General features: G+C 53.0%; 1 protein-coding gene across 2 annotated transcripts in view; it reads left to right on the forward strand.

The window, feature by feature from the left end:
• Window positions 1-25111, forward strand: part of KIAA1671 (KIAA1671 ortholog) — a 185731-nt gene that overhangs the window by 72864 nt on the left and 87756 nt on the right. Inside the window, exon 1 of one of the 2 annotated variants that reach the window (XM_055550863.1) lies at window positions 13531-13952. The exons of the other annotated variant lie outside the window; for it this stretch is intronic. Coding sequence (XP_055406838.1) covers window positions 13902-13952 — 51 coding nt within the window. The 5' untranslated portion in view covers window positions 13531-13901. Of the gene's footprint in view, window positions 1-13530; window positions 13953-25111 lie in introns of those variants that run through there. 2 annotated transcript variants of the gene reach the window in all.

The following is a 25111-nucleotide window of genomic DNA, read 5'->3' on the forward strand; positions in this document are numbered from 1 at the left end:
GAAAGTAATGACCAGGGTTGTAGAAGGTCAGAGATGCAGCTTGGGGCGCCTTCTAGTGGCCATTGCAGGGGGGCGGTTGGAGAGGGTAAGCTGGAAGCTGGGAGACCAGTTAGGAGGTGTTTGAATCATTTGGGTAAGACCATTTAAAAAAAAAAAAATAATAAATATATATATATAGTGGTTAAATATATTTAACAGAAAATTTGCCATTTTCACCACTTTTAAGCATACTGTACGGTATCATTAAATACATCCACAGTGTGTAAACCGTCACTACCATCGGCCTTTAGAGATTTTCTCATCATCCCAGACAGAAACTGTGCACCACTAAACACTAACTCCCTTTGCCCCTAGCCCCCAGCCCCTGGCAACCTCTGTTCTTTAATACTTTCTGTCTCTATGAATTCGGAGAAGGCAATGGCACACCCCACTCCAGAACTCTTGCCTGGAAAATCCCATGGACGGAGGAGCCTGGTGGGCTGCAGTCCATGGGGTCTCGAAGAGTCGGACATGACTGAGCCACTTCACTTTCACTTTTCACTTTCATGCTTTGGAGAAGGACATGGCAACCCACTCCAGTGTTCTTGCCTGGAGAATCCCAGGGACAGGGGAGCCTGGTGGGCTGCCGTCTATGGGGTGGGTCACACAGAGTCGGACACGACTGAAGCAGTCTATGAATTTGCCCTTTCTGAGTACTTCTTATAAATGGAGCCATTTAGTATTAACACGAATCCTTCTGTGTCTGGCATATTTTATTTAACATAATGTCTTCAGGGTTCTGTCAGTGGCGTAGCGCGTGTCAGTACTTCACTCTTTTTTTACCGCTGAGCCTTTTCCACGTGTGGACCCCATTCCTTGTCACTGCCGCCTTACACAGGGTGAGAAATCAGAGGGCCGGGAGGGCTGAAGGTGATCTGAGTTCTTTGTTTCACCTCCTCGAGAAGGTATGTTGTTGACGTGCCCTTGCGTGAGAATGATGCTCATACTGGAATAATCTTGACTTATTTATTTTTGGCGAGACCGTAAATGATTAACGAACATGCACTTTCAACTGCCAAGAGTCACAATTACTCGCTTCACCCGTATAGCCGACTGAGACGCACCAGGGGCCCCCACGCCCGGACAGGGTTGCTGGGTCCAGAGACGCACCAGGGGCCCCCTCGCCCAGGCAGGGTTGCTGGGTCCAGAGACGCACCAGGGGCCCCCACGCCCGGGCAGGGTTGCTGGGTCCAGAGACGCACCGGGGGCCCCCTCGCCCGGGCAGAGTTGCTGGGTCCACATGGTTTCCAGTTCCAGGGTGCCCCCCCAAGGGCATCTGTGTGTGTATGTGCACACACATATGCACACACGCACGCGCCCTCAGGAACCCGCAACGGGCCCCGCTTGGCCTGGAGTCTAGTCTCACCTCGTTAAGCTGCCGCCCCCGGCTGTGGTCACCTCGCTGAGCTTTACTTCCGCCAGCTGCAAAGTGGGGCGAAGCCCACTCGGTGCCCGCCACAGGCTGTGGTGAGTGTTGGAGGTGGTGAATTGCAGAGTCGGATTTAGTGGTCCAGGTCCCAGGCAGACTAAGGGCTTCATTCTAGAAGTGTCTGCTGAACACCTCCTGCGTGCTGGGGAGAAGCCAGGTTCACACCCCTTCCTACAGGATGAAGCCCCCTCGCACCGGTTCCAGTCCAGGGGCACTGAGTGTGCTGTGACCCCCGCCCGCCCACACGACTTCTGCTCACCCCCGCGAGCCACACTGGCCGCCGGAATGTTCCCGACACACGTGGGCGTCTTCCTACCCCGGGGCCTTGGCTCGGCCTGTTTGTTCTCCGGATTCCCTCCTGGCTTCCCTCCTCTCGGGGCATCTGTCAGCTCTGTGTCACCCCTCAGCTGGGCCTCCCCTGATGGGAGAGCCAGACACCTATTGTCACATGCAGCGTCCACCTGTCCCCTCGTGTCTTCCTCCCCCAGCAGAGTGCAGGCTCTGAGAGGCAGGGAGCACCCAATGCGGTGCTTGGCACTTAGCAGGCCCTCAGCGTGCGGGTTTTCGTGCGCTTCTGGTATACTCACAGATGTGTGCATCCGCACAGCAGTCCCTTGTAGATTTTCATCACCCCTCCGGGAAGACCAGCGCCACCTAGCGATAAGTCCCCCAGCCCCTGTTTGATCCCACTTGTCAAACCTCATAGGATGTGCCGGGCATCGTGCTCAAGTTTGTTCTCACGGGGACCCTTGGAGGCTGGAACTATTCTCGTTCCCATTTGCCAGATGGCAAAGCTGAGGCCCACAGAGAGAGAGATGAAGAGAGAGATGAAGAGAGAGGGGGGAAGCCATTTGCCCACATCACGCAGCCGGGAGGGGGAGCAGCTGGAAGGATCTCAGGGATGAATTTGATGTTTCCCAAAGCACTAGTCATTCTCACAGAACCTGGAAATTTCTCATATTCGTTACCTACTTGAACTAATACGTAGTTAATGTTTTTGTTGAACTTGGATTACTTTAAAATAATAGCTTTCAGTTTAGTTCAGTTCAGTCGCTCAGTCGTGTCCGACTAATAACAGCTTTCAGTTCAGTTCAGTTCAGTTCAGTTGCTCAGTCGTGTCTGACTCTTTGGGACCCCATGAGTTGCAGCACACCAGGCCTCCCTGTCCATCACCAACTCCTGGAGTTCACTCAAACTCACGTCCATCGAGTCAGTGATGCCATCCAGCCATCTCATCCTCTGTCGTCCCCTTCTCCTCCTGCCCTCAATCCCTCCCAGCATCAGAGTCTTTTCCAATGAGTCAACTCTTCGCATGAGGTGGCCAAAGTACTGGAGTTTCAGCTTTAGCATCATTCTTTCCAAAGAACACCCAGGGCTGATCTCCTTTAGGATGGACTGGTTGGATGTCCTTGCAGTCCAAGGGACTCTCAAGAGTCTTCTCCAGCACCACAGTTCAAAAGCATCCATTCTTCGGCGCTGAGCCTTCTTCACGGTCCAGCTCTCGCATCCACACTTTACTGGGGTGCAGCTCATGACGTAGACTTCTGTCCTTTGGCGCTGCACTCGGTGGCTCTCAGCACCTGCAGCTGTCGCCCCAGTCACCTCTAGACCGCGCTCCTCACCCCGACACAAAGCCCCGCCTGTCAGCCCCGCCGCCACCCGCCGCCCCAGCCCTGTGTTATGCTAAGTCACTTCAGTCGTGTCCGACTCTGTGCGACCCCGTGGATTGCAGCCTAACAGGCTCCTCCGTCCATGGGATTCTCCAAGCAAGAGTACTGGAGTGGGGTGCCATTGCCTTCTCCCTAGGCAAGCACTTTTCTTTTTCCTGTCTCTAAAAATCGCCTAGGGACTTACATGGTGGTCCAGTGGATGAGACTCCGAGCTCCCAGTGCAGGGGCCGTGGGTTCAGTCCCTCGTTGGCTAGCTAGGATCCTGCATGCCACACAACATGGCCAAAAAAGTAAAAGTAAAAAAATTGCAAACTAAATAGCAGAGTTTGTCAGAGTGGATTTTTAAAAAGCAAGACCCAACTATATGTAAAAAAGAAAAAAAAAAGGGGTTGCCTATTCCAGGCATCTCAGATACATGCAGTCACACCCCATCTGTCCCTGGGACTTGGTGTTACCTCACTCAGCCTAGTGATTCCAAGGTCCGTCCAGGCCGTCACCTGCGTCCGTGCTGCATTCCCTTTTACGGCTGGGGAAGTGCCCAATATGCTACTGCAGATGAGTGGAGAAATAACTCCAGAAAGAATGAAGGGATGGAGCCAAAGCAAAAACAATACCCAGCTGTGGATGTGACTGGTGATAGAAGCTGTAAAGAGCAATATTGCATAGGAACCTGGAATGTTAGGTCTATGAATCAAGGCAAATTGGAAGTGGTCAAACAGGAGATGGCAAGAGTGAACGTCGACATTCTAGGAATCAGCGAACTAAAATGGACTGGAATGGGTGAATTTAACTCAGATGACCATTATATCTACTACTGCGGGCAGGAATCCCTTAGAAGAAATGGAGTAGCCATCATGGTCAACAAAAGAGTCTGAAATGCAGTACTTGGATGCAGTCTCAAAAACGACAGAATGATCTCTGTTCATTTCCAAGGCAAAGCATTCGATATCATGGTAATCCAAGCCTATAGCCCAACCAGTAAAGTAAAGAAGCTGAACGGTTCTATGAAGACCTACAAGACCTTTTAGAACTAACACCGAAAAAAGATGTCCTTTTCATTATAGGGGACTGGAATGCAAAAGTTAGGAAGTCAAGAAACACCTGGAGTAATAGGCAAATTTGGCCTTGGAGTACAGAATGAAGCAGGGCAAAGGCTAATAGAGTTTTGCCAAGAGAACGCACTGGTCATAGCAAACACCCTCTTCCAACAACACAGGAGAAGACTCTACACATGGACATCACCAGATGGGCAACACCAAAATCAGCTTGATTGTGTTCTTTGCAGCCAAAGATGGAGAAGCTGTATACAGTCAGCAAAAACAAGACTGGGAGCTGACTGTGGCTCAGATCATGAACTCCTTATTGCCAAATTCAGACTTAAATTCAAGAAAGTAGGGAAAACCACTAGACCATTCAGGTATGACCAAAATCAAATCCCTTATGATTATACAGTGGAAGTGAGAAATAGATTTAAGGGACTAGATTTGATAGACAGAGTGCCTGATGAACTATGGACAGAGGTTTGTGACATTGTACAGGAGACAGGGATCAAGACCATCCCCATGGAAAAGAAATGCAAAAAAAGCAAAATGGCTGTCTGAGGAGGTCTTACATATAGCTGTGGAAAGAAGAGAAGCGAAAAGCAAGGGAGAAAAGGAAAGATATACCCATTTGAATGCAGAGTTCCAAAGAATAGCAAGGAGAGATAAGAAAGCCTTCCTCAGCGATCAATGCAAAGAAATAGAGGAAAACAACAGAATGGGAAAGACTAGAGATCTCTTCAAGAAAATTAGAGATACCAAGGGAACATTTCATGCAAAGATGGGCTCAATAAAGGACAGAAATGGTATCAACCTAACAGAAGCAGAAGATGTTAAGAACAGGTGGCAAGAATACACAAAAGAACTGTACGAAAAAGATTTTCACAACCCAGATAATCACGATGGTGTGATCACTGACCTAGAGCCAGACATCCTGGAATGTGAAGTCAAGTGGGCCTTAGGAAGCATCACTATGAACAAAGCTAGTGGAGGTGATGGAATCCCAGTTGAGCTATTTCAAATCCTAAAAGGTGATGCTGTGAAAGTGCTGCACTCAATATGCCAGCAAATTTGGAAAACTCAGCAGTGGCCACAGGACTGGAAAAGGTCAGTTTTGATTCCAATCCCAAAGAAAGGCAATGCCAAAGAATGCTCAAACTACTGCACAATTGCACTCATCTCACACACTAGCAAAGTAACGCTCAAAATTCTCCAAGCCAGGCTTCAGCAATATGTGAACCGTGAACTTCCAGATGTTCAAGCTGGTTTTAGAAAAGGCAGAGGAACCAGAGATCAAATTGCCAACATCCGCTGGATCATCAAAAAAGCAAGCGAGTTCCAGAAAAGCATCTATTTCTGCTTTATTGACTATGCCAAAGCCTTTGACTGTGTGGATCACAATAAACTATGGAAAATTCTGAAAGAGATGGGAATACCAGACCTACTGACCTGCCTCTTGAGAAACCTATATGCAGGTCAGAAAGCAACAGTTAGAAGTGGACATGGAACAACAGACCGGTTCCAAATAGGAAAAGGAGTACGTCAAGGCTGTATATTGTCACTCTGCTTATTTAACTTCTATGCAGAGTACATCATGAGAAACACTGGGCTGGAAGAAGCACAAGCTGGAATCAAGATTGCCAGGAGAAATACCAATAACCTCAGATATGCAGAAGACACACCACCCTTATGGCAGAAAGAGAAGAGGAACTAAAGAGCCTCTTGATGAAAGTGAAAGAGGAGAGTGAAAAAATTGGCTTAAAACTCAACATTCAGAAAACGAAGATCATGGCATCTGGTCCCATCACTTCATGGGAAATAGAAGGGGAAACAGTGGAAACAGTGTCAGACTTTATTTTTGGGGGCTCCAAAATCACTGCAGATGGTGACCGCAGCCATGAAATTAAAAGAGGCTTACTCCTTGGAAGGAAAGTTATGACCAACCTAGATAGCATATTAAAAAGCAGAGACATTACTTTGCCAACAAAGGTCTGTCTAGTCAAGGCTATGGTTTTTCCAGTGGTCATGTATGGATGTGAGAGTTGGACTGTGAAGAAAGCTGAGCATCGAATATGCTTTTGAATTGTGGTGTTGGAGAAGACTCTTGAGAGTCCCTTGGACTGCAAGGAGATCCAACCAGTCCATCCTAAAAGAGATCAGTCCTGGGTATTCATTGGAAGGACTGATGCTGAAGCTGAAACTCCAGTACTTTGGCCACCTCATGTGAAGAGTTGACTCATTGGAAAAGACTCTGATGCTGGGAGGGATTGGGGGCAGGAGGAGAAGGGGACGACTGCCGGGGTCCAGCCCCAGCTGATCCAGGGTATTCGAAGGAGAGACGGCGTAGGCGAGGGTCAGGAAACAACTGCTTAATTAAATGTTTATTAAGGATATAAAGAGTAATAGAATGAGGATAGCTCATTGAGGAAATTCAGTGGAGAAAAGCGGCTGAAATAAGGATAGCTCAGTAGGAAAATTCAGTGAAGAAAAGAGGCTGAATAAAATTCCAAAGCAGGGAATTAACGTCACCTACGAAGGCCGCAGGCATCCTCCCGTTCTCCCGAAGGAGAGGAGACACTAAGGCCTCCCCGGTCGGATCTTAGAAGCCCAGGCAAAATTAGTAGGCTTGACGAGCTTCCCCGCCTCAGAGGAAAAATTCAGCCAGAAGGTGAAAGAAAGAACGACATGGGGAGACCAAATTTCGGTGAACAAAAAAAAGGGGCGTACTTTATTTTCCAAAGTAGTTTTATACCTTAAGTTGTGCATAGAGGATAATGGGGGAAGGGGTGGAGTCATGCAAGGACAGCAGTTCCTGGTTCTAATTGAAGCCAGGCTTTCAAACTTATCATATGCAAAAGTTCAGGTGATTTACATTATCTTCTGGCCCGGAGGCCTGTTAACATTTTAAGAAACTTATTTTTCTCTAAAGGTGATTATTCCAAAGTCAGGCACCAGCCTCCAAAAAAGCACTGGGCAAAGCTGCATTTTACATTTCTATACATCCATTATATCAATCAATACACTGCCAAGGACACAGTAGGTAAGGAGTATGGAGACTTAGCAGCAAACATTGGCTCAACAAGTGAAAAACCCTTCACCAATACAATTTCTAATCAATCTTTTAACTACTCAAAAGAATCTGTGTTTAGACAGTTTAGAACATCTCCTGCCTCTCACAGTTGGGAGGCTCTGAACAATCACATGTGGCCGGAAAAACCTATTCAGGCAGGCTAGAGGATTTCCAGAGGAGTTTGTAGGTTGAAACACTGTCACACCCAGGAATTATTAACTGGAGCTGTAAGCTAACTCTCTTTTCAGAGAGAGGTAGTGGGGGACAGCCCCCCGTAAAGTCAGAGGTGTAGGTGAAAGCACAAAGCAGAAAGTAGGCAGACTCTGGTTTTGGGGGTAGATGCTCGAGAATTTCCAGGGGGACTCCTGAGGCTCGATCCTGCCTTTGCTGCCTTTGCGTATGCCGAGCCTCCTTCCTCATGACCTTTGCCACGGGCGGAGTGCCTCACGCTGGCCCCCGGCAGTGATAGAATTCTAGTTGAGCTATTCCAGATCCTCACTCAATATGCAATATGCCGGCTCCTGGCAGACGACAGAGGATGAGATGGCTGGATGGCATCACCAACTCGATGGACATGAGTTTAAGTAAACTCTGGGAGTTGGTGATGGACAGGGAGGCCTGGCGTGTTGGGATTCATGGGGTCACAAAGAGTCGGACACGACTGAGCGACTGAACTGAACTGAGTGAGCGTGCTCTCACGTCAGCACACCACACGTGGGTCATCTGCGCGTCCATCGGTGGACATCTGGTGCGATTCCACTCTTTGGCACGCCTCTCATTTGCGCAGTCCCCTGGTACCGGGTTCATTCCTCACTATTCTAGCCTCTGTCTGCACTTACTATTTATTTGTTTTCTGATCCCTCGTCTCCCTGGAGCAAACAGGAAGTGCAAGATTATTGGGCTTATGACTCATTTGTTCAACACCGTGTTGTCAGGACAGAGTTGGCCCTCTGCCAATGTTTGTTGAATGACTGAGTGAGTGAGTTGGGTGATTCAGTGAGTGGGTGAGTCAGCAGCCGGCAGGGGGGACAGGTAGGCGCGTGCACAGCTAACTAACCTGGTGAGGCAGAGGGTTCAGTCTCCCTCGACTTGGTTGTGGGGGAGGCAGAGGGTTCAGGGTCCCAGGTGAGGCTGGGTCTTGACAGGTGCATAGAAGTCAGGAGGTGGAGAGAGGTGGGAAGGGCCCCTCGGGCAGAGAGGGCTGAGCCTGAGCAGCGGCTGCAAGGCTTGACTGTGCTGCAGAAGAGGTTTGTGGTCCCCGGTGCCCTCCTCGGAGGGGACCCCTGTACTCACAGGGTGGCCGTGTCACTGGGCAGAGCAGAAGGCTCGTAAGAAAGGGGAGAGTTTAGTCAGGGGTCGGGCAGCACCCTGAAGACCCCATTCCTTCTACCTCAGAAGTCCCCTGACCTGGTGACCCCCAAGTGCCAGCCTCAGACAGTTGTATTCGGTGGCGTCCCTTGAGATCATGTATCAGGGGCTGCCCCCCGGGAGTCAGGTCAGGTAGGGATGAGAATTTAATGACAAACCAAGAGAGCATGGCGGGGTGTGGAGGTGAGCCTCCTGGAGTGGTCCTGCCTAGAGTGGCTGGATGATCCAGTGTTTCAGGCAAAAGTGATGATGGGGATTTGATCTCACTGTGAAATCTCGCCATTTTTATACACTGTGCTGTGCTTAGCCATGTCTGACTCTTTGCAACCCCATGGCCTGTAGCCTGCCAGGCTCCTCTGTGCATGGGGATTCTCCAGGCAAGAGTACTGGAGTGGGTTGCCATGCCCTCCTCCAGGGGATCTTCAGAACCCAGGGATCCAACCTGGGTCTCCCGCATTGCAGGCAGATTCTTTACCATCTGAGCCACCAGGGAATCCCATTTTATACAGTAGAGGGGAAAAAAAATGTTTTTAACTTAACCACACCCAGCCGCCTTCAGTTAACGCACAGGGTATTGGCAGTCTCGACTCACATGTTATCTTGCTGAGCCCTTGGGAAAGTGAGTGACTTGGCTTCGGCTCACCCAGTGGGCAGGTGCCACCTGCAGGCTCTGTCCAGGGATGTTGGACTCTTTGGAAACCTCCACCTTCACAGCGCATCAGAAATGCCCTGAGTGTCCACCAGGGGGAGATCTTGCTGCAATTTCTCTTCCCTTCCCCCATCGCCCCAATCCTTCCTGATTGAAGACACGAGCTTCCTGGTGCAGTGCTCACGAGTGACCACCAGAGGGCAGGGTGGAGGCGATCTATGTTCAGCATTTCGCTTCAAAGGCGATGGCACCCCACTCCAGTACTCGTGCCTGGCAAATCCCATGGATGGAGGAGCCTGGTGGGCTACAGTCCACGGGTCGCTAAGAGTTGGACACGACTGAGTGACTTCACTTTCACTTTTCACTTTCATGCATTGGAGAAGGACATGGCAACCCACTCCAGTGTTCTTGCCTGGAGAATCCCAGGGACGGGGGAGCCTGGTGGGCTGACGTCTATGGGGTTGCACAGAGTCGGACACGACTGAAGTGACTCAGCAGCAGCAGCAGTTTTTAGTGCCGGGGCTTCATTCTGTATCCCCCAAAATCAAGTTTTCCACGTCCACTTAGATTTTTACTTTAACGCCTGTCGTTGTCTCGGAGCACGTGTCACTCAGCTCGGTTCCCCGCCAGGTATCTGGTACGTTTCGATTTTGCCGGCCTTTGAGCTGCTGGGCTCAAGTTGGGACATTCTTGTGCAGCCCTCACTGCTCTGGCCACCCCAGTTGGTTTTTGCTGATGCTGCTTCTCTTTTGAAGAAACTATTTTTTTTTTTTTCCAGAAAAAAAGTTTTAATTTTATTTCTAAAAGAGGTGTGTGTGTGTGTGTGTGCACAAGAGAGTGAATGCATGTGTCTAGCGGATGGGCAGCCCACAATGACAGCCCTGTGAATATAGAAATGCCATTTCTGACTTAAGTAGATATATTTCCAGAGATGCTGCGTTTTCTATCTGAACACAGGGTCCCTCGAGAATAGGAGCATTCGGTCATATTTCAAGTCTCGGCTCCAGGCAGCCTTCTCTAAGAAGCCCTCCTGGGTTGCACCTTCTCGTGTGCACGCTATTCATTCAAATAAAATAAAATATTGCACCTGCCTTCTCCCCCCTTCCCCCCAAAAAAACCCCCGACTCTCAGAGAGTCACACCCAGGGACCACAGCTTTACATCCCTGTTTTCCTTCGTGAACATTCATGTTGACTTTAACAGCCTCCTTATCTTTTTAACGGAGGTTTCTGCTCCTGGCTAAGCCCTCTGAGTAGGTTGGCGGGGTTGCTTGTACAGTCATTTTTGGAAAATGAGTGACACTAACAAGGATCGCCAGGTATTTCCTGGGCAGCAGAGTGGTTAGGACTCACTGCTTTCACCCCCGAGGGCCTGGGTTCAGTCTCTTGTAGGGGAACTAAGATCCCACAAGCCATGTGTCTCAGCCAAAACCAAAACAGAACCAAAAAGGGGATTGCTGAGGACCTGCTGTGACCGGGTGTGGGGTTGGGGCCAGGGGAACCAGGCCGGCCAGGGTGGTGGCCCTCGGGGAACTGACCTTTGAGGAGGGATTGAGGAAGGAGTCACAGAGATGCAGAATGTTCTTCCAGAAGGGGTGCCGTGGGGCCCTATGTCTGGGGGCCGCCCTGAACCTGGGCTGGAGGCTGCAGATAAGGGGGGCGGGGACACAGAATGCTTAGATCTTAGGCCAGAGGCCCCGGCATTGATAGGAGTGAACCAGTGGAGCAGAGGGGCGTGTGTTTGTTTCCTGGTGCTGCTGGAAGGAATCACCACACGCTCAGCGGCTCAGAAACAGTAGACCCTTATTCCCTTTCTGTCCCTGAGGCCAGAGTCTGAAATCCAGGTGTCAGCAGGCCCCCTCTCTCCAGGGATTCTAGGGACAGATCTTTCGCTCCCTCTTCCAGCTTTGAGGGGTCCAGGCGTTCTTCGGCTTGTGGCCACAGCCTCCAGCCTCTGCCTCTGTCCTCTCTGGACATCCCTCCCTGAGGATGTGGCTTGTGGACACCCACTGAATTTAGCGTCCCAGGTGGCAGTGGCAGTAAAGAGCCCGCCTCCCAATGCAGGGGATGCAGGAGACGGGGGTTAGATCCCTGGGTCGGAAAGATCTCCTGGAGGAGGGCACAGCAGCTCACTCCAGTATTCCTGCCTGGAGAATCCCATGAACAGAGGAGCCCGGTGGGCTACAGTCCACAGGGTCACAAAGAATCGGACACGACTGACACAGCTGAGCCCTTAGCACACTTAGGGTGATCCAGAATAATCTCATTTCAAGATGCTTAATTGAACTACATCTGCAAAGACCTTTTCCAAAAAGTGGCATTTACAGGTTCTGGGCACACGGGTTCTGAGGGGCCACTGTCCCATCCACTACAGGGAGGGAGATTTTTTCTGACTGAGGAACAGCATGAGCAAAGGGCCTGAGGTCACCTGGCTCGCCCGATGGCGGTGGGGCAGGTGTGGGGTCAAATGGCACAGGTGGGAAGGGGCCTGGGGCGGGAGGGATGGGGAGCCAGGGAAGGCGTCCAGCGGTGTTTGGGGGTCGCGTCACCATCGTGCATGTGGGTGGTTCCCCTGGCCGGGTGAGGAGGGCCCCGCTGGGCAGGGTGTGACCAGCCCAGAGGACCAGAGTGAGGTAGGGGGTCACTTTCGGCTTGGGCTGGGGGTGCGGCATGGGCCCAGTGCTTCTGGGGGCCCCACCTGGTGACTGCAGCCCCCTCCAGGCTGAGAAGGCAGGACTTTGCTGAGGGAGAGGTCTGTGTCACTGGTGCCTGCCCACCCCACCCGCCTCGTTGGGCCTCAGCTCGGTTTCTCCACCGTGGACTCACCACGTCTGACTTTTTCACTTGTTTATCCTGAGCGACCCTGCCGTGTCTCCTGTCTGTCTGGCTCCACGCCCACCCGCTTCCCCGCTCACGCCCCACTGCTCCGCTCTCTCTGGTCCCGGATGCCCTTCTCCCATCTCTCTGTGTCCTTGCTGCCGCTGACTTTTCTGCAGGTTCATCTCTTCCTGTCTCTGTGTCTCTTCCCCGCGCCCTCAGGGACCCCTCCTCCCCATCTCCCTCATCCTCTCTGCCCCTCCCAGCCCATTTGTCTCTGGCCGGTCCTCGTCAGGCCGGCAGGAGGCTGAGGAGTTGGCCGTCCGCACTCCCCAGGGGTGGTGGACTGTCCTCCGCACGCCAGTCAGAGTCAGCAGCGTCCCCTGCCGCACCGTCCTGTTAGCCCCTCGGCGAGCGGGAGCCCACTCTCCAACTGTGCCTTCAGTCGGCCAGCGAGCGGGGGCCCGGTGGTTTTCCAGCTGCGCCATCGTCCGGGACCTGGCCCTGCCCAGACCCCCCGCCTGCTGGATGCCGGGCACCGGGTCGGGTCAGAGCAGCCACGGGCCTGCTTCTGGAGGGCTCTGAGGCTCACGCCGTGGGTGGTGTCCTCTGCTGCGAGCTCAGCTCCCCGCCAGCGTCCTCGTGGGTTTCCTGTCAGCTGCGCGTCCCCGAGTCACGTTGTGGGGCTGCGGGCAGCACAGGGGGTCCCCGGGGCCTGGCGGATGGGGGGCTGCCTCAGCCAAGGGCCTGCACCCCCTCCCTGCCTGGCCACTGCTGTGGGGTGCTCACCGCATGCCGGTCCAGTTCCGGCTGTGATGGGGCTGGCCTGATGGAGTGCTGAGCTGGGGCTCTGGCCCGCACCCCAAGCCCGGTTCACCTGGGCAGCGCCCTTTGCAAGCTCCCACCTCCCCACGCGGCCGGTGGAGGTGATGACGATCACCCCAGGGAAGCCCCGTGGGGACTAAACGAGACGCTCTGGTGTTAATGTTATCCTGCCCTTTCCTGTGCAGGAGACCCTGAAACGCAGGGAAGCTCCTTCCCACTTTACAGGAGGAGTAACCGAGGCTCGGGGAGGCGGGGTGACGGGCATGGTCACACTCTCGGAAAGGAAACATCTGAGAGAGGTCGCTTCGGGCTGGCCTTCAGGTGTGCTTAGCTGGCAGTTCTAGCTTCTGAAAAGGGATGCTCCCCGCCTGCCCCCACTCCCTGGCCGGCAGGGGGTGGCCAAGGAGCCCACCCCCTACCCCCACCCCCAGGCTGCCCACCCACAGGAGCAGACAGAACCCAGGCCTGGGTGGGGTTTCCAGCTCACTGTGTGACCTCGACCAAGTCCCCTTCCCTCTATGGGCCCCCGTCTTCCCCCCCCGGAAAAGGGGGCTTCCAGGGCTGCTCAGAAGGAACTTGGCTGAAGCTGGGAGGGGCTGCGTGAGCCTGAGTTGATTTATGTCCATAATGTGGAAGGAGTCGGGATAGGGGGGTGGGGGGCTCCCCCTCGGTGTGTGGTTTTGGGGAGGAACTTACACTCACATGACACACTCAGGCACACGCTCGGGTCTGGGGCTCCATCCTCACTCCTTCCCTCAGTGGAAAAACCCCCAGATTCAGAGCACCCGCAGGAGGGCCCTGAGTCCAGACCTGAGCAGCAGCTCCCAGTGCCCTGGACAGGGCCATCCTGCCAGCCCCCTGGCCGCCAGCCGGCCCCTGAATGATTCATGCCGCCTTGAACTTGACTCCTGCGTGACAAGCCGAGCGGGAAGAGCCGCCCCTCCAGAGGGAGGCTGGAAGCGTGCGATGCAGGCGGCATAGCCCCCGGCGCCAGAGATGGAGTATTACTACTGCCCCAGCTTGCTGAAGCTCCTGCGGTACCTCTGGGTGAGTGGCCGACCGGACTCGAGTCTTCGTCTCCTGCCAACTTTGCTTCCTGGCTCCGCCTGGCCGGCAGCGCCTCTGTGTTCTTTAGAAACGGTGGTTGTTTCAAGGAGGGAGGGGGTGGGGGTTCGGTTTGGAAGGCAGAGGGGCTCGTCAAAGAGGAGAGGGTCCTGCCCGCCGTGATCGGTGGGCACATTGGCTGCCCCCCAGTCCACGGAAAAAAAAAAAAAACAGGAAAAACTAACGACCTTTCCAGAAAGCAACATTTCTTTGATTTACGAGATGGTTCTTTATTCTGAAATTACATCCTTCTTGCCTTTGTTGTGTGCATGTAAAATTGTCTCGTCTTTTATGAGGCAAAAAGAATAGTTTGTTTTTCTTTCAGTGATCTTACTAAGCAAAAGGAAAATGTAGGAACTCTCGCATTGCAGCCTCTTTTCTATCAAAATATAAAAGAGGAAAAAAAAACCCTCAAAACTTTTTGTGGCAGAATGACGAAAACAGGGAACCCGTGGGGAAGTGCTTTGTGGGGTATAAAGTGCTTCTCAGATCCTGCTTTGACTCTGAGACTGACCTGCTGTGTGTCTGCGGGCAAGCTGCTTCCCCTCTCTGGGCTTCTGTTTCCTCATCCCTCGCTGCCCTAAGGGGGCGGGCCGCGGGTGGCAGTGGGTCGTGTGACCTTCATCGGGGCTCCGTGAACAGAGGGGCTTGGCAGAGAACCGTCACAGGTGGTCTCGGGGGTTTTCGGAACATTCGCCAACCCAGTTGAGAACGCCCAAGAAAGAAAGACTTGGGAAATATTATTCTTTCCCCCTGCTGAATGTTTGCAAATACTTCAAATGCCTTCTCACCCAGGGAATTTTCCGGAGCTCCTAAAAATACAACTTTAGGAAACACTGTCCTCCAGCTGCCCCACCTCGCCCTGCCCTAGTTCCCTGCCGCAGTGGAGAAACCGGAGACCCTCCTAGTACTTCCCCCTTGATCACTGGCTTTTGCACATTGTCTAACTGTAAATGTAAAAGGACATTAGTTGATTTTTGTTTGTTTTGTTACAAAAATAACGGATGGACACGGTAGAAAACTTGGAAAGTTTTGAAATGCGCGAGAAAGAGAAGCAGCAGCCCATAATCATTCGTGCTTGGGGGACCTGCCACCCGCTGGGTCCTCACATCTTTGACGTGCTGGGCTCCGGCGTTAAGGAGGCTGTGACGCATGGGTTTACAGTAAGAAGTACACATTTGGCCTTTGTTCCTGTTTCTGCCACAGAGCCCCTAAAACCCTTGGAATTTCCAGACTGATAAAAGTGGTAAAAGTGTCTAGATATTCACACATGACCTGTTAATGAGGTGACTGATGGCCAGCACCTAAGGATGGGGGCTGGTTGCCAGGGAAACCAACCTCCTGAGTCCTTCCTGTTTCCCAGGAAGCCACATCAGACGGCAAGGGGTCAGCTAAGCACCGATTACTGTAAGGGTCCTGATGTGGGGAGGGGTGGCCTTCCCCCTCCCCACCATAGACTCACATGGTGCAGAATCACACACTCACTCCATGAGCCTGGGCCCCTGACTGCTCTCAGCTTTCTACTCTGTGTCACCTCTTCATAATTTTTGTAAATACTTTTAGGTTTATAGAAAAGTTGCAAAGATGGTGGGGGGAGTCCCCGTGTATCCTTCACCCAGTGTCTGCTCATGTTAGCATCCTACGGTAACAGCCGCAGTACAATTTGTCCAGTGGAAAAATTAACGTAGGTTCAGTGCTATTGGCTTCCCTGGTGGCTCAGCTGGTGAAGAATCCGCCTGCAATGCGGGAGACCTGGGTTCAATCCCTGGGTTGGGATGATCTCCTGGAGAAGGGAAAGGCTACCTACCCACTCCAGTATTCTGGCCTGGAGAATTCCATGGACTGTATAGTCCATGGGGTCGCAAAGAGTCGGACATGACTGATCGACTTTCACTTTACAATGATATTGGTATTAACTAAACTCCAGACTTCATTCCAGTGGTTCTCATCCAGGGGTGGCCTCCAGGGCACATTTGGCAATGTCTGGTGACATTCTTTGATTGTGACAGCTAGGGTGGGGGTGAGGGGCTGCTGGCATCTTGGGAATGGAGGTCAGGGCTGCTTATAAAGACCCTACAGTCAACAGGACAGTCCCACCCCCCGACCCCAAACACCACCGCCAAGGATGACCCGGCCCCAGCGTCAGTCACACCAAGGTTGAGAAGCCCCGCTGATTTCTCCAGATCGTCCACTGATGTCCTTGCTCTGTTCCACGATCCGATATGGGGTCCCATGTCATATTTTGCCTCTAAATTCCATCCATCGCAGTGAATGAATGAGTGTAGACCATGCTCATCTCAGTTTATGTGCCCACTGATAACGGGAACGTCTGCGCACGTTGAGGCACCCTCTGTAAACGTGATGTCTAATGCCGGATTAATACCCAGCACTTGCCACCAGCCTTGACTATTGAGTTGTTCTCCCTGGGCCGGACACTTGGGTTGCTCCCAGGCATTCAGTGCACACACAGCTTAGTGATCATCATTCTCAGCTTTAAGCCTTTACTCGCTTTTCAGGTTATTTTCTAAGTCAGCTTCTTAGAATTGGGGTCACGCGTGGGCGCAGCAGGTTTCTGCAGAGACTGTCCTTAGTCAGCAGGATGTCGGTGGTGGTTTCCTGTTGGTGGCCCGAGTCCCCCACGGGGCTACAGTTCTGTTCTGGGCTTGGGGGGAAGAGTCTGCCTCCTCTCAGACTGCCCAGCATCAGCTGGGAAGTGGGGGAGGGAGATTGAGTTTCTGCTTCAAATCATTAGTAACCGTAGCTGGTGGTTCCCCTGCCATGGCTGTTTTGAGTTACTTAATCGCCTTTGTTGACGAGATAACCCAGCCAGACGGTCCCAAAGGCCTCTGGCCTTGTTGGGCCATTGGTACCAAGCCGGTTGTTTGTGATTGTCGATGGCAGCAACAGGAATAATAGCAACAGTGGCCACCTGCACCACGGCCGTTCCTACTGAGCACTTGTAAAGTGTCTTTCATGGGCATCTCGTGAGAACCGAGAAGCCCAGCTGTAGGTCTCATTACCCCCATTTTGCAGCTAGTGAACCCGAGGCTCAGAGAGGTTAAGCAGCTTCCTGAAGGCCCCCCCCTCCCCTCAGCAAGGAGGTGTCAGAGCCTGTAACCGAGTGCAGTTCTCCTGCGACTACTTTGTCAAATCTGATCTTGCCATTTCTCAGATGGGAAAACTGAGGCCCACAGGTTGAGGCAACTTGCCAGTCTACAGGAAAGCTGTCTATTCGGATCAACTTTTGCCAGGTGGAGGATTGTAGAAGGATGTCGCCCTGGGTCAGGCTGGGCTCTGGAGCCCTGGCTTAGAATCCGAGCTCTGCCAACAGCAGGTCACATCGCCTCTCTGAGCCTCAGTTTCCCCATCTGCACATGGACTGTGCCAAGGATCAGCCAAGACAAGGGACATGAGTATGCTTGGCACAGGACTGGCCTCCGCGGAGGCCCTCACTGTCTAGATGTCCTTGTTTGGGGGGAGCTGGCGGGCTCTGATTGAATGGCAGACAGCAACCCCCCCCCAGACTTCCCCAGGCTCCCGAGAGGCTGCCTGTCCCACCTGGCTGCAGAGCCTGGGGGCTGACTCCTGGCCGGCCAGCCTCCTCGGCTCTGTGTCCCTACAGCTGAGGGGGTTGCCGGGTGTCACCCCTGACAGCTTCTTCAGGAAGATGCTGTGTGAGCCAAGGGCATGCCCCGTGCTGGTGGTGGCGGGTCCTTCTCCTGCCCCCTTTCAGATGCCTCCTTGCCAGGGTCTTAGTCCGGTGGCTCCATCCGCGTGCAGTGATGGGGATCCTGCTTTGTTTTCCAGGGTGCTTGGTGAGCTTCATCTCTCCACATTTAACCAGATTTTTTTTTTTTGATGGGAAAAATGTCCGAACGTCTAAATGTGGTTAGCCTGGCCGTTCTCTCCCCGGGGCCTCCTTGCTGCCTGATTACTCAGCCGTGTCCCTCACTCAGCCCGTCGTCACCTCCAGGAATAATAATACCAGTCACGAGACAGCGATCTGCGTTCCCCTCTCGCCTCCGAGCACTCATCCCTGTGGCCTTGCAGTTAATCCTTGAAGCAGCCTCTAGAGGCGAGTGTTTCCAATGAGAAGCCTGGAGGTCTGGGGCATGGTTGAGTGCCCACCTGATACAGACCAGCTGGCAACGGGTGGAGCCGGGCTTTGAACTTGGGAAGTCTGGCCTCAAAGTTGACGTGCTTGGTTACGCTCACGGCTGCCCTCGGGCAGGAAGGATGCCCATCTTCCCCCCACCCCCCGGCATGATGCCCGGCTCAGAGTTGGTGCTCAGTAGACAGTGTGTGGAAGCTGTGCTGAGGGCTGGACGGCTCTGGGGGGTCACTGGGGCGCCTGGACTCCGCACACGCCTGTCCTCTGTTACCATCACTCCCGCTGTTATTTTTACTACCAGCCCCTGCATCTCAGATCTTGGTGGCCTCACTGTGTGCCCAGGGTTTGGCCTGGCTCTGCAGCATCTGTGACTGAAATAGGAGAACCAGCTATTTTTGTGCATCTGGAGTTGGAGGCTTGGACCCAACGTCATGAGACTCCAGCTGAGGGTGCCCTGTAAACCCAGTGGCAGGGCGGAGAACTGGGGTCAGGCCCTCCTGGCTTCCGGTCCCCATCGAGCTGCTTGCTAATTGGGTGTGGGGGAGCTTCGAGCAAGTCTCCTGACCTCTCAGAAAGCCAGTTTTGCCATCTGTAGACTGGGAATGAAAATGATGTCTCCCTTGCAGACCCAAGCAATTCAGGCATTGCTTGAGGCCATGCCAACAACCCTGGAGCATTGTTAGTCTTAAAGAAATGCTGGCAGCTGATGCCAGTGTGGACAGCTGATGGGTCCTCACTTCAGCTCAGTTAAATGCGCATGCTAGGCACGTTGTCAGTGTTCGGGACAGTCGGTGAATCAGGCAGACCTCTGCCGTGGGGACTAACGTTCTAGTAGGGCGTGGGACACAGGAACCCTGTATAGTAAGTCAGGAGGTGGGGTGGCTGGGAAAGAAGGAAGGAAGCACTCGGGGGGAGCTTGGATGTGACACTCAGGGGGCTTGGATGGGTGGGCGCACCCTCAGAAGGTGACTCTTGAACTGAGACTTCGGAAGAGGGGAGGGAGTAGACCCGGGGAGCTTGGGGGGAGAGATAGCAGCCAGTGCAAAGGCCCTGAGGTCTGTGTGTGCACAGGCCGTTCTGTGGAACTGGAAGGAGGCTGCAGCAGAGAATGAGTGAGGTGATAGGAGTTGTCAGGGTCACGCAGGGCCTGGCAGCCACTCGGAAATCTTCGCCTTGTGCTCTGAAGCTGGGGGAGGGAGTCACGTGGGGTGGGAGGGGCACAGGCTGACGTGGGTTTTGAACACACAAAGGCGGACTCGGGGAGACCAGCAAGGAGCCTCTGCAGCTGTCCAGGTGGGAGCTGACGGTGCCTCAGCCCAGGGCGGCGGAGGAGGTGGCGAGAAGCAGACAGGGTTGCCGCGGGATCTGCTGGTGGACTGAGCATGGGTGGGAGAGAGAGAGAGAGTCACACAGACACTGAGCATTTGGGGCCTAGCAGTCAGGAGGGGGTGGAAAACCGCAGGGAGAAGGGGTCTTGGGGGCAGATCAGGATTCAGCTTTGGACTTGCTGAGTTTGAAGCGTCTGTTAGACATTCCCCATTCTTTCCCCACCTCTCTTTGCCCGTGCGTACAATGGGAGGTAATTCCTGCCCTGCCTGTGTCGGAAGGTTGTTGAGATGCTTTGAAGGGAATTTGAAAAGGCCTCCAAGGAGGGTGATCACGCCAAGCCCACGTTGGGAAGTTCTTTAGCCCCTTAGGTGTTTCCCAGCACTTCTGAGACCCCCAGGGAGACCTACTCAGAGCTTTTTAAGCTCCAGGAGGCCCTGCTAATAACTTCCACAGTAGGGTTTATGAGAATTCAGCTGGACCACGGCCAGCTCCCCTTGGTACCTCTCTCACTGTGAAAACTTGCAGCACTTTTCTACCTGTTAATGGCCCCTCCTGGGCAGCACCACTCACCACCTCACCCCGCCTCCACTGTCCCATCTGCAGAATCCTTGACATAAAATGAAAAGAGAACCCTGCCCTAAGATGCTGGTCCCCAGGCTTGGAAGGCCACTCCCTGGTCCTCCGTGGGCCCCAGCCACTGACCCAGGCCACTGAGAACGTCCTGCTGAAGGGCCGAAGTGAACTGGGTTCCCTGCTCTCAGAAGGCTGGTCTCTCAGGCTGGCAGTCCTCGCTGTCTCAAAGGAGCCATTACCGGGTCTTAGACATTCCAGGGATTAGAGCCATCAGAAGGGACGTGGCAATCCTGTGACTGCTGGAAGGAATGATAAATGCAGGGTGGAAGTCTGGAGGGGTGGGCATGTGGGCAGAACCCTTCCGGGAGCCAGGAGCTGGGGCGTGGCGTCTGTGTGACCCTGGGGCAGTTGCCTGCCCTCTCTGTGCCTGTTTCTCTGTTGGTATACCAACAACACTCTGGCTTAGTTGGTAAAGAATCTGCCTGCAATGCAGGCGACAAAGGAGACGCAAGTCCCACCCCTGTGGTGGGAAAATAGCCTAGAGGAAGGCATGGCAGCCCACTGTATTCTTGCCCACTGTATTCCCCAGTGTTCTTGCCTGGAGAATCCCATGGACAGAGGAGCCTGGTGGGCTACAGTCCATTGGGTCACAAAGAGTCGGACACCGCTTAGCGACCAAACTGGAGTATTGGGCCAGATTCTCCTCAAGGGTTTTAGCTGTGCATGGCCTCCCAGTTCTAGGAATCCAGTAAAGAGTAGAGCGCTGGAATCAGACAGACAGACTTGGGTTGGAATCCAGCCTTCCCCACGGTGTGACCTTCAGAAGGTGTCTTCCTGTCTCTGAGCCTGTTTTCTCATCTGGGGATGAGTAATCTCCCTTTCTCAAATGGGGATTATGTCAGCGTCTCATTGCGGAAATCAGTAAGGAGGGCAGCTGGCACATGGTATGCACTAAATAAAGAGGGCCGTATCTTCTTACATTCCTTCTCAACAGTATTATCCAAACTGACTTGGTACAAGATGTGGGCTGGGGGCCTCACCAGCAGAATGATTTCCAGATTAAGACACTAGAGGGCGCGCCTGTCCTAACATCACTTTGATTGGCTTTTTTTTTTTCTTTTTCTTTTCCATTATGGTTTATTACAGGATATTGAATGTAGTTCCTGTGCCGCACAGTAGGGCCTTGTTGTTTATCCATCCCATACCTAGTGCTCTACGTCTGCTAATCCCACGCGGCTGCCTTTTGAAAGCCAGCGCAGGGCTACCCACTTTCCACACCTGAGCACGTGTGACCTTGTCCAGAGAGGCAGGCGCCCTGGTTATCCCCCTTTCACAGATGGGGACATTGAGGAAACCTGACTTGTCCAAAGTCACGTAGAAGGGAGGCCTCAGAATTGGCTTTCTGGGGCCAGGTTTTTCCACACTGGAGCCCATGGTCTCTCTCTGCCCCTCAGGTCTCCTGCTTCCCCAGTTCTAAGGCCATTGGAGGCTAAGAAGCATGAAAATGGTGTTGCCACCAAGGTTAGTCTCCGTGGGATCAGCCAGGCCAGCCCCAGACCTCCAGTTATTTCAGCTGGAAAATCCAGTATCGAGAGTCGGGGTTATAGCATGGAGTGTCAGCCATGGAGCAGATTATGCTAAGTTTTGCTGAATCCTAGGATGTTGGTCCTTAGAAGCTGCACCTTTTTTTTTTCTTTGGTTGCAAGTCTGGTTTCAGCCCATCAGCAATGGCGGGATGAAAAGCTTGAAGCAGGCCAGCACCCGTTCTGCCACCCCACTTTTGTCCCTGGTGGGCAAAGGGATTTTCCTGAGCTGAAAAGGCACTTGGATTTGGGAGCTGCAAACTAAATGAGCACATGGTTCCCACGTCCAGGGCAGGATGGGTGAGTGGGAAGGCAGCCTGACTCAGCAGGGGAGCATCGCTGAGTCGGAGCCAGGACGCCGGAGTCTGGTCCCGGCTGTGAGGCCCTTTGCTGGTCCTTGCCCTTTCTGGGTCCGGCGTCTTCATCTGTGAGATGCAGTCATCGGCTGACCTCAGAGCTGACTTGCTGTGCCGTGCACGGATGTTGGGTGCCTTCTCTGGGCTGGGCCCTGAGCTGGGTCTTAAAGCCTGAGTAGGAGAAGAAGGGAAGGACATTCAGGTGGTGGGACTAGCATATATGGAGGCCTGGAAGTTCTGGAAGAGGTGGGAGGGGACTTGTCCCATGGTCCAGTGGTTAAGACTTCCAACTTCCAATGCAGGGGATGTGGGTTCGATCCCTGGTCAAGGAACTAAGATCCCACATGCCTCTGGGACGAAAAACCAAAACATAAAACAGAAGCAATATTGTAACGAATTCAATAAAGCCTTTAAAGTGATCCACTTAAAAAAAAAAAGTCTTAAAAAAAAAGAGGTTTGAGGTGTCTTTGATTGAAGCTAGAAGAACACAAAGTAAATATCTCCTCAAGGGTGAAGTAGGGCATGGATGAGAAGATTGTCAAGGAATTTGGTCCAAATTAAGAAAACTATTTGCTTTCTTTGTAATAAAACTTGGTATTTGGTGTAGAAATTCTGAGGTAGGAAGGGACAAGTGTTTGCAGATGTATCCTGTTTGTTGTCATATTAATATTTTGTGGTAAACCTACTTGTATTAAAATATAAGCTCATTCATGTTAACATCACATTATTTCATAGTTACAATATGTGGAACGGAATTAGTCACTCAGTCGTGTCTGATTCTTTTGCAACCCCACGGACCGTAGCCCGCCAGGCTCCTCTGTCCATGGGATTCTCCAGGCAGGAATACTGGAGTGGGTTGCCATTCCCTTCTCCAGGGGATCTTCCCGACCCAGGGATGGAACCCGTGTTTCCTGAGTTGGCAGGCAGATTGTTTACCGCTGAGCCACAATATAAATGTGATAATCTAGTAATAGATCTTCACGTAAGCCTCCCTGTGTGCCAGTGTATGTGTTTGCTGGGGATAACCTGTCAGAATACCACTGACTGGGTGGTGTAACAACAGAAATCTGTGTCCGTTTGGAGGCTGGATGACCAAGGGTGTCAGCAGGTTTGGTATCTCAGGAGGCCGCTCTCCTCGGCTGCAGAGGCTGCCTCCTGGCTTGTCTTCACGTGGCCTTGCCTCCATGTGTACCCGTGGAGTCTGTATGTCTGCATTTCCTCCCTATAAGGACAGCAGTCTCCTTTTTACTTAATTATCTCTTTAAGGCCCCGTCTCCCATATACAGTCTCATTCTGAGGTCCTGGGATGAGGTCCTGGGTTTCAACATGTAAGTTTGGGGGAAGCACAATGCAGCCCACAGCAGCCAGGCTCTCGGCAAAGCACTTTACGTTACTTCGTTTTCTCTGTCACAGCAGGGATGGTATCACCATCCCCATTTTACGGATGATGAAACCGAGGCTCAGGGAGGTTGTGTCACTTATAGAAAATCACACAGCTGGTTGGCAGTGAAACTGGGATTTGACCCCATTGTGTCTTGCCTTGGAGCCCACATTTTTTAGTTTTTATGATTTGACTTGAATCATAGGAAGGCCGTTTTGTTTTGCTTCTAAACCTGCCTCATTGTATTGAATGTACCCAACACTTCTCCTTGCCTCCCTGTACTCTGCCCTGTCCTTGTTTTAGATGTGATTGGAAAAGACCCCGAGGGGGAGGGAAGGCCCTTGCCAGACCCCAGTGCTGCCCCGGCTTGCCCGGCCCTCGGCCCGCGCCGGCTTGCTGGCCACCTTCCCAGGAGGGGTGTGCCTGGGGCCGCCTGCCCCCTTCTCGGCTCCCCGCCGCCCGGGTTTGCCTGGAACAGCCTGAGTCCAGTGAAAGCAGCCTTTGTCCTCCGGTCTCTCCCTCCCAGAGGGATGACCTAAGTCCCAGCCCGGGAACAAAGCAGCAACCTGCCATGTGAGTTCAGGTCAGCCCCACTAACCCGCAGAGCCTCCCAGGCTCAGCCCAATGGGGGCCAGGGGACGTGGTAGCCTAGGCTACAGGGTTGCAGAGTTTGGTGGGATCCGGAAGGCAGCAGAGCCCTCCCCAGTCCTGAGTGGCGATGCCAGGGCCTCCTGAGTGCACGGGACTTTACAGTTTATAGAACTGCTCTGTGCTTTTCCAGGCTGGTGGAGCCCCCCAGACTCTCCGTACACATCACACAGGGCAGGGCCTGGGAGAGGCAGGTAGCAGTTGTCTCGAGGAACCACTTCACAACGTCGGGTGTGGAATGTGAGGGCAGTCTGGTTGTGACATCTGTCACCCCGCCGGTCACCTGGGTTGAATCGGCTGACCTGGCTGGCTAGGCGGGTGTCCCCTTCCTTCCTTCCTTCCTGCCTCATGTGTGTCCCTCCCCAAACTGCCTCCTCTGTTGAGGAGGACAACCCAGACAGAGGAGGACCGCTCTTTGGTCAAGGACACACTAGTAGCTGTGTTCCCTGCTAGGACCTCCAGGCAAGCTCTCAGAGCGTCAGGGTGCAACGTCAGGGTGTTTTGCTTTTTTTTTTTAATAAGTTAGTTTTATTTATTTATTTTGGGGTGCGCTGGGTCTTTGCTGCTTTGCTTGGGCTCTCTCCACTTGCCGTGTGCGGGCTTCTCACTGCGGTGGCCTCTCTTGTGGCAGAGCACGGGCTCTAGGGTGCTCAGGCCTCAGAAGTTGTGACACCCAGGCTTAGTTGCTCTACGGCACGTGGAATCTTCCCAGACGAGGGATCGAACCTGTGTCTCCTGCGTTGGCAGACGGATTCTTAATCACTGGACCACCAGAGAAGTCCCCCAGCCACTGTTGATGGTGCTCATATGACTTGGTGGGTCAGGAAATCAGGCAAGGCTCAGTCAGTGGGGACGGTAGCTCCGTGATATTTGAGAGTCCCTAGCAACTGGGGGCTGGAATCGCCCAGGGTCTTCACCCAGCTGTCTTGTGCCGGCAGTAACTTGAAGGCTGGGCTTCTCTGGACTGTTGTCCAGTCACCTGCTGTAGCTTGGGCTCCGGCTCAGGGCTCCCAGAGCACGTGTTGCAGCCAAGAGGGCAGACGCCGCATCGCCCTTTATGACGGATGCAGCCTCAGAAGTCACGTAGCATCCCTTTGTTCTCTGTTGATCAAAGCGGTCAC

This window comes from Bubalus kerabau, chromosome 16, assembly GCF_029407905.1.
Source record: "Bubalus kerabau isolate K-KA32 ecotype Philippines breed swamp buffalo chromosome 16, PCC_UOA_SB_1v2, whole genome shotgun sequence".
NCBI lineage: Eukaryota > Metazoa > Chordata > Mammalia > Artiodactyla > Bovidae > Bubalus > Bubalus kerabau.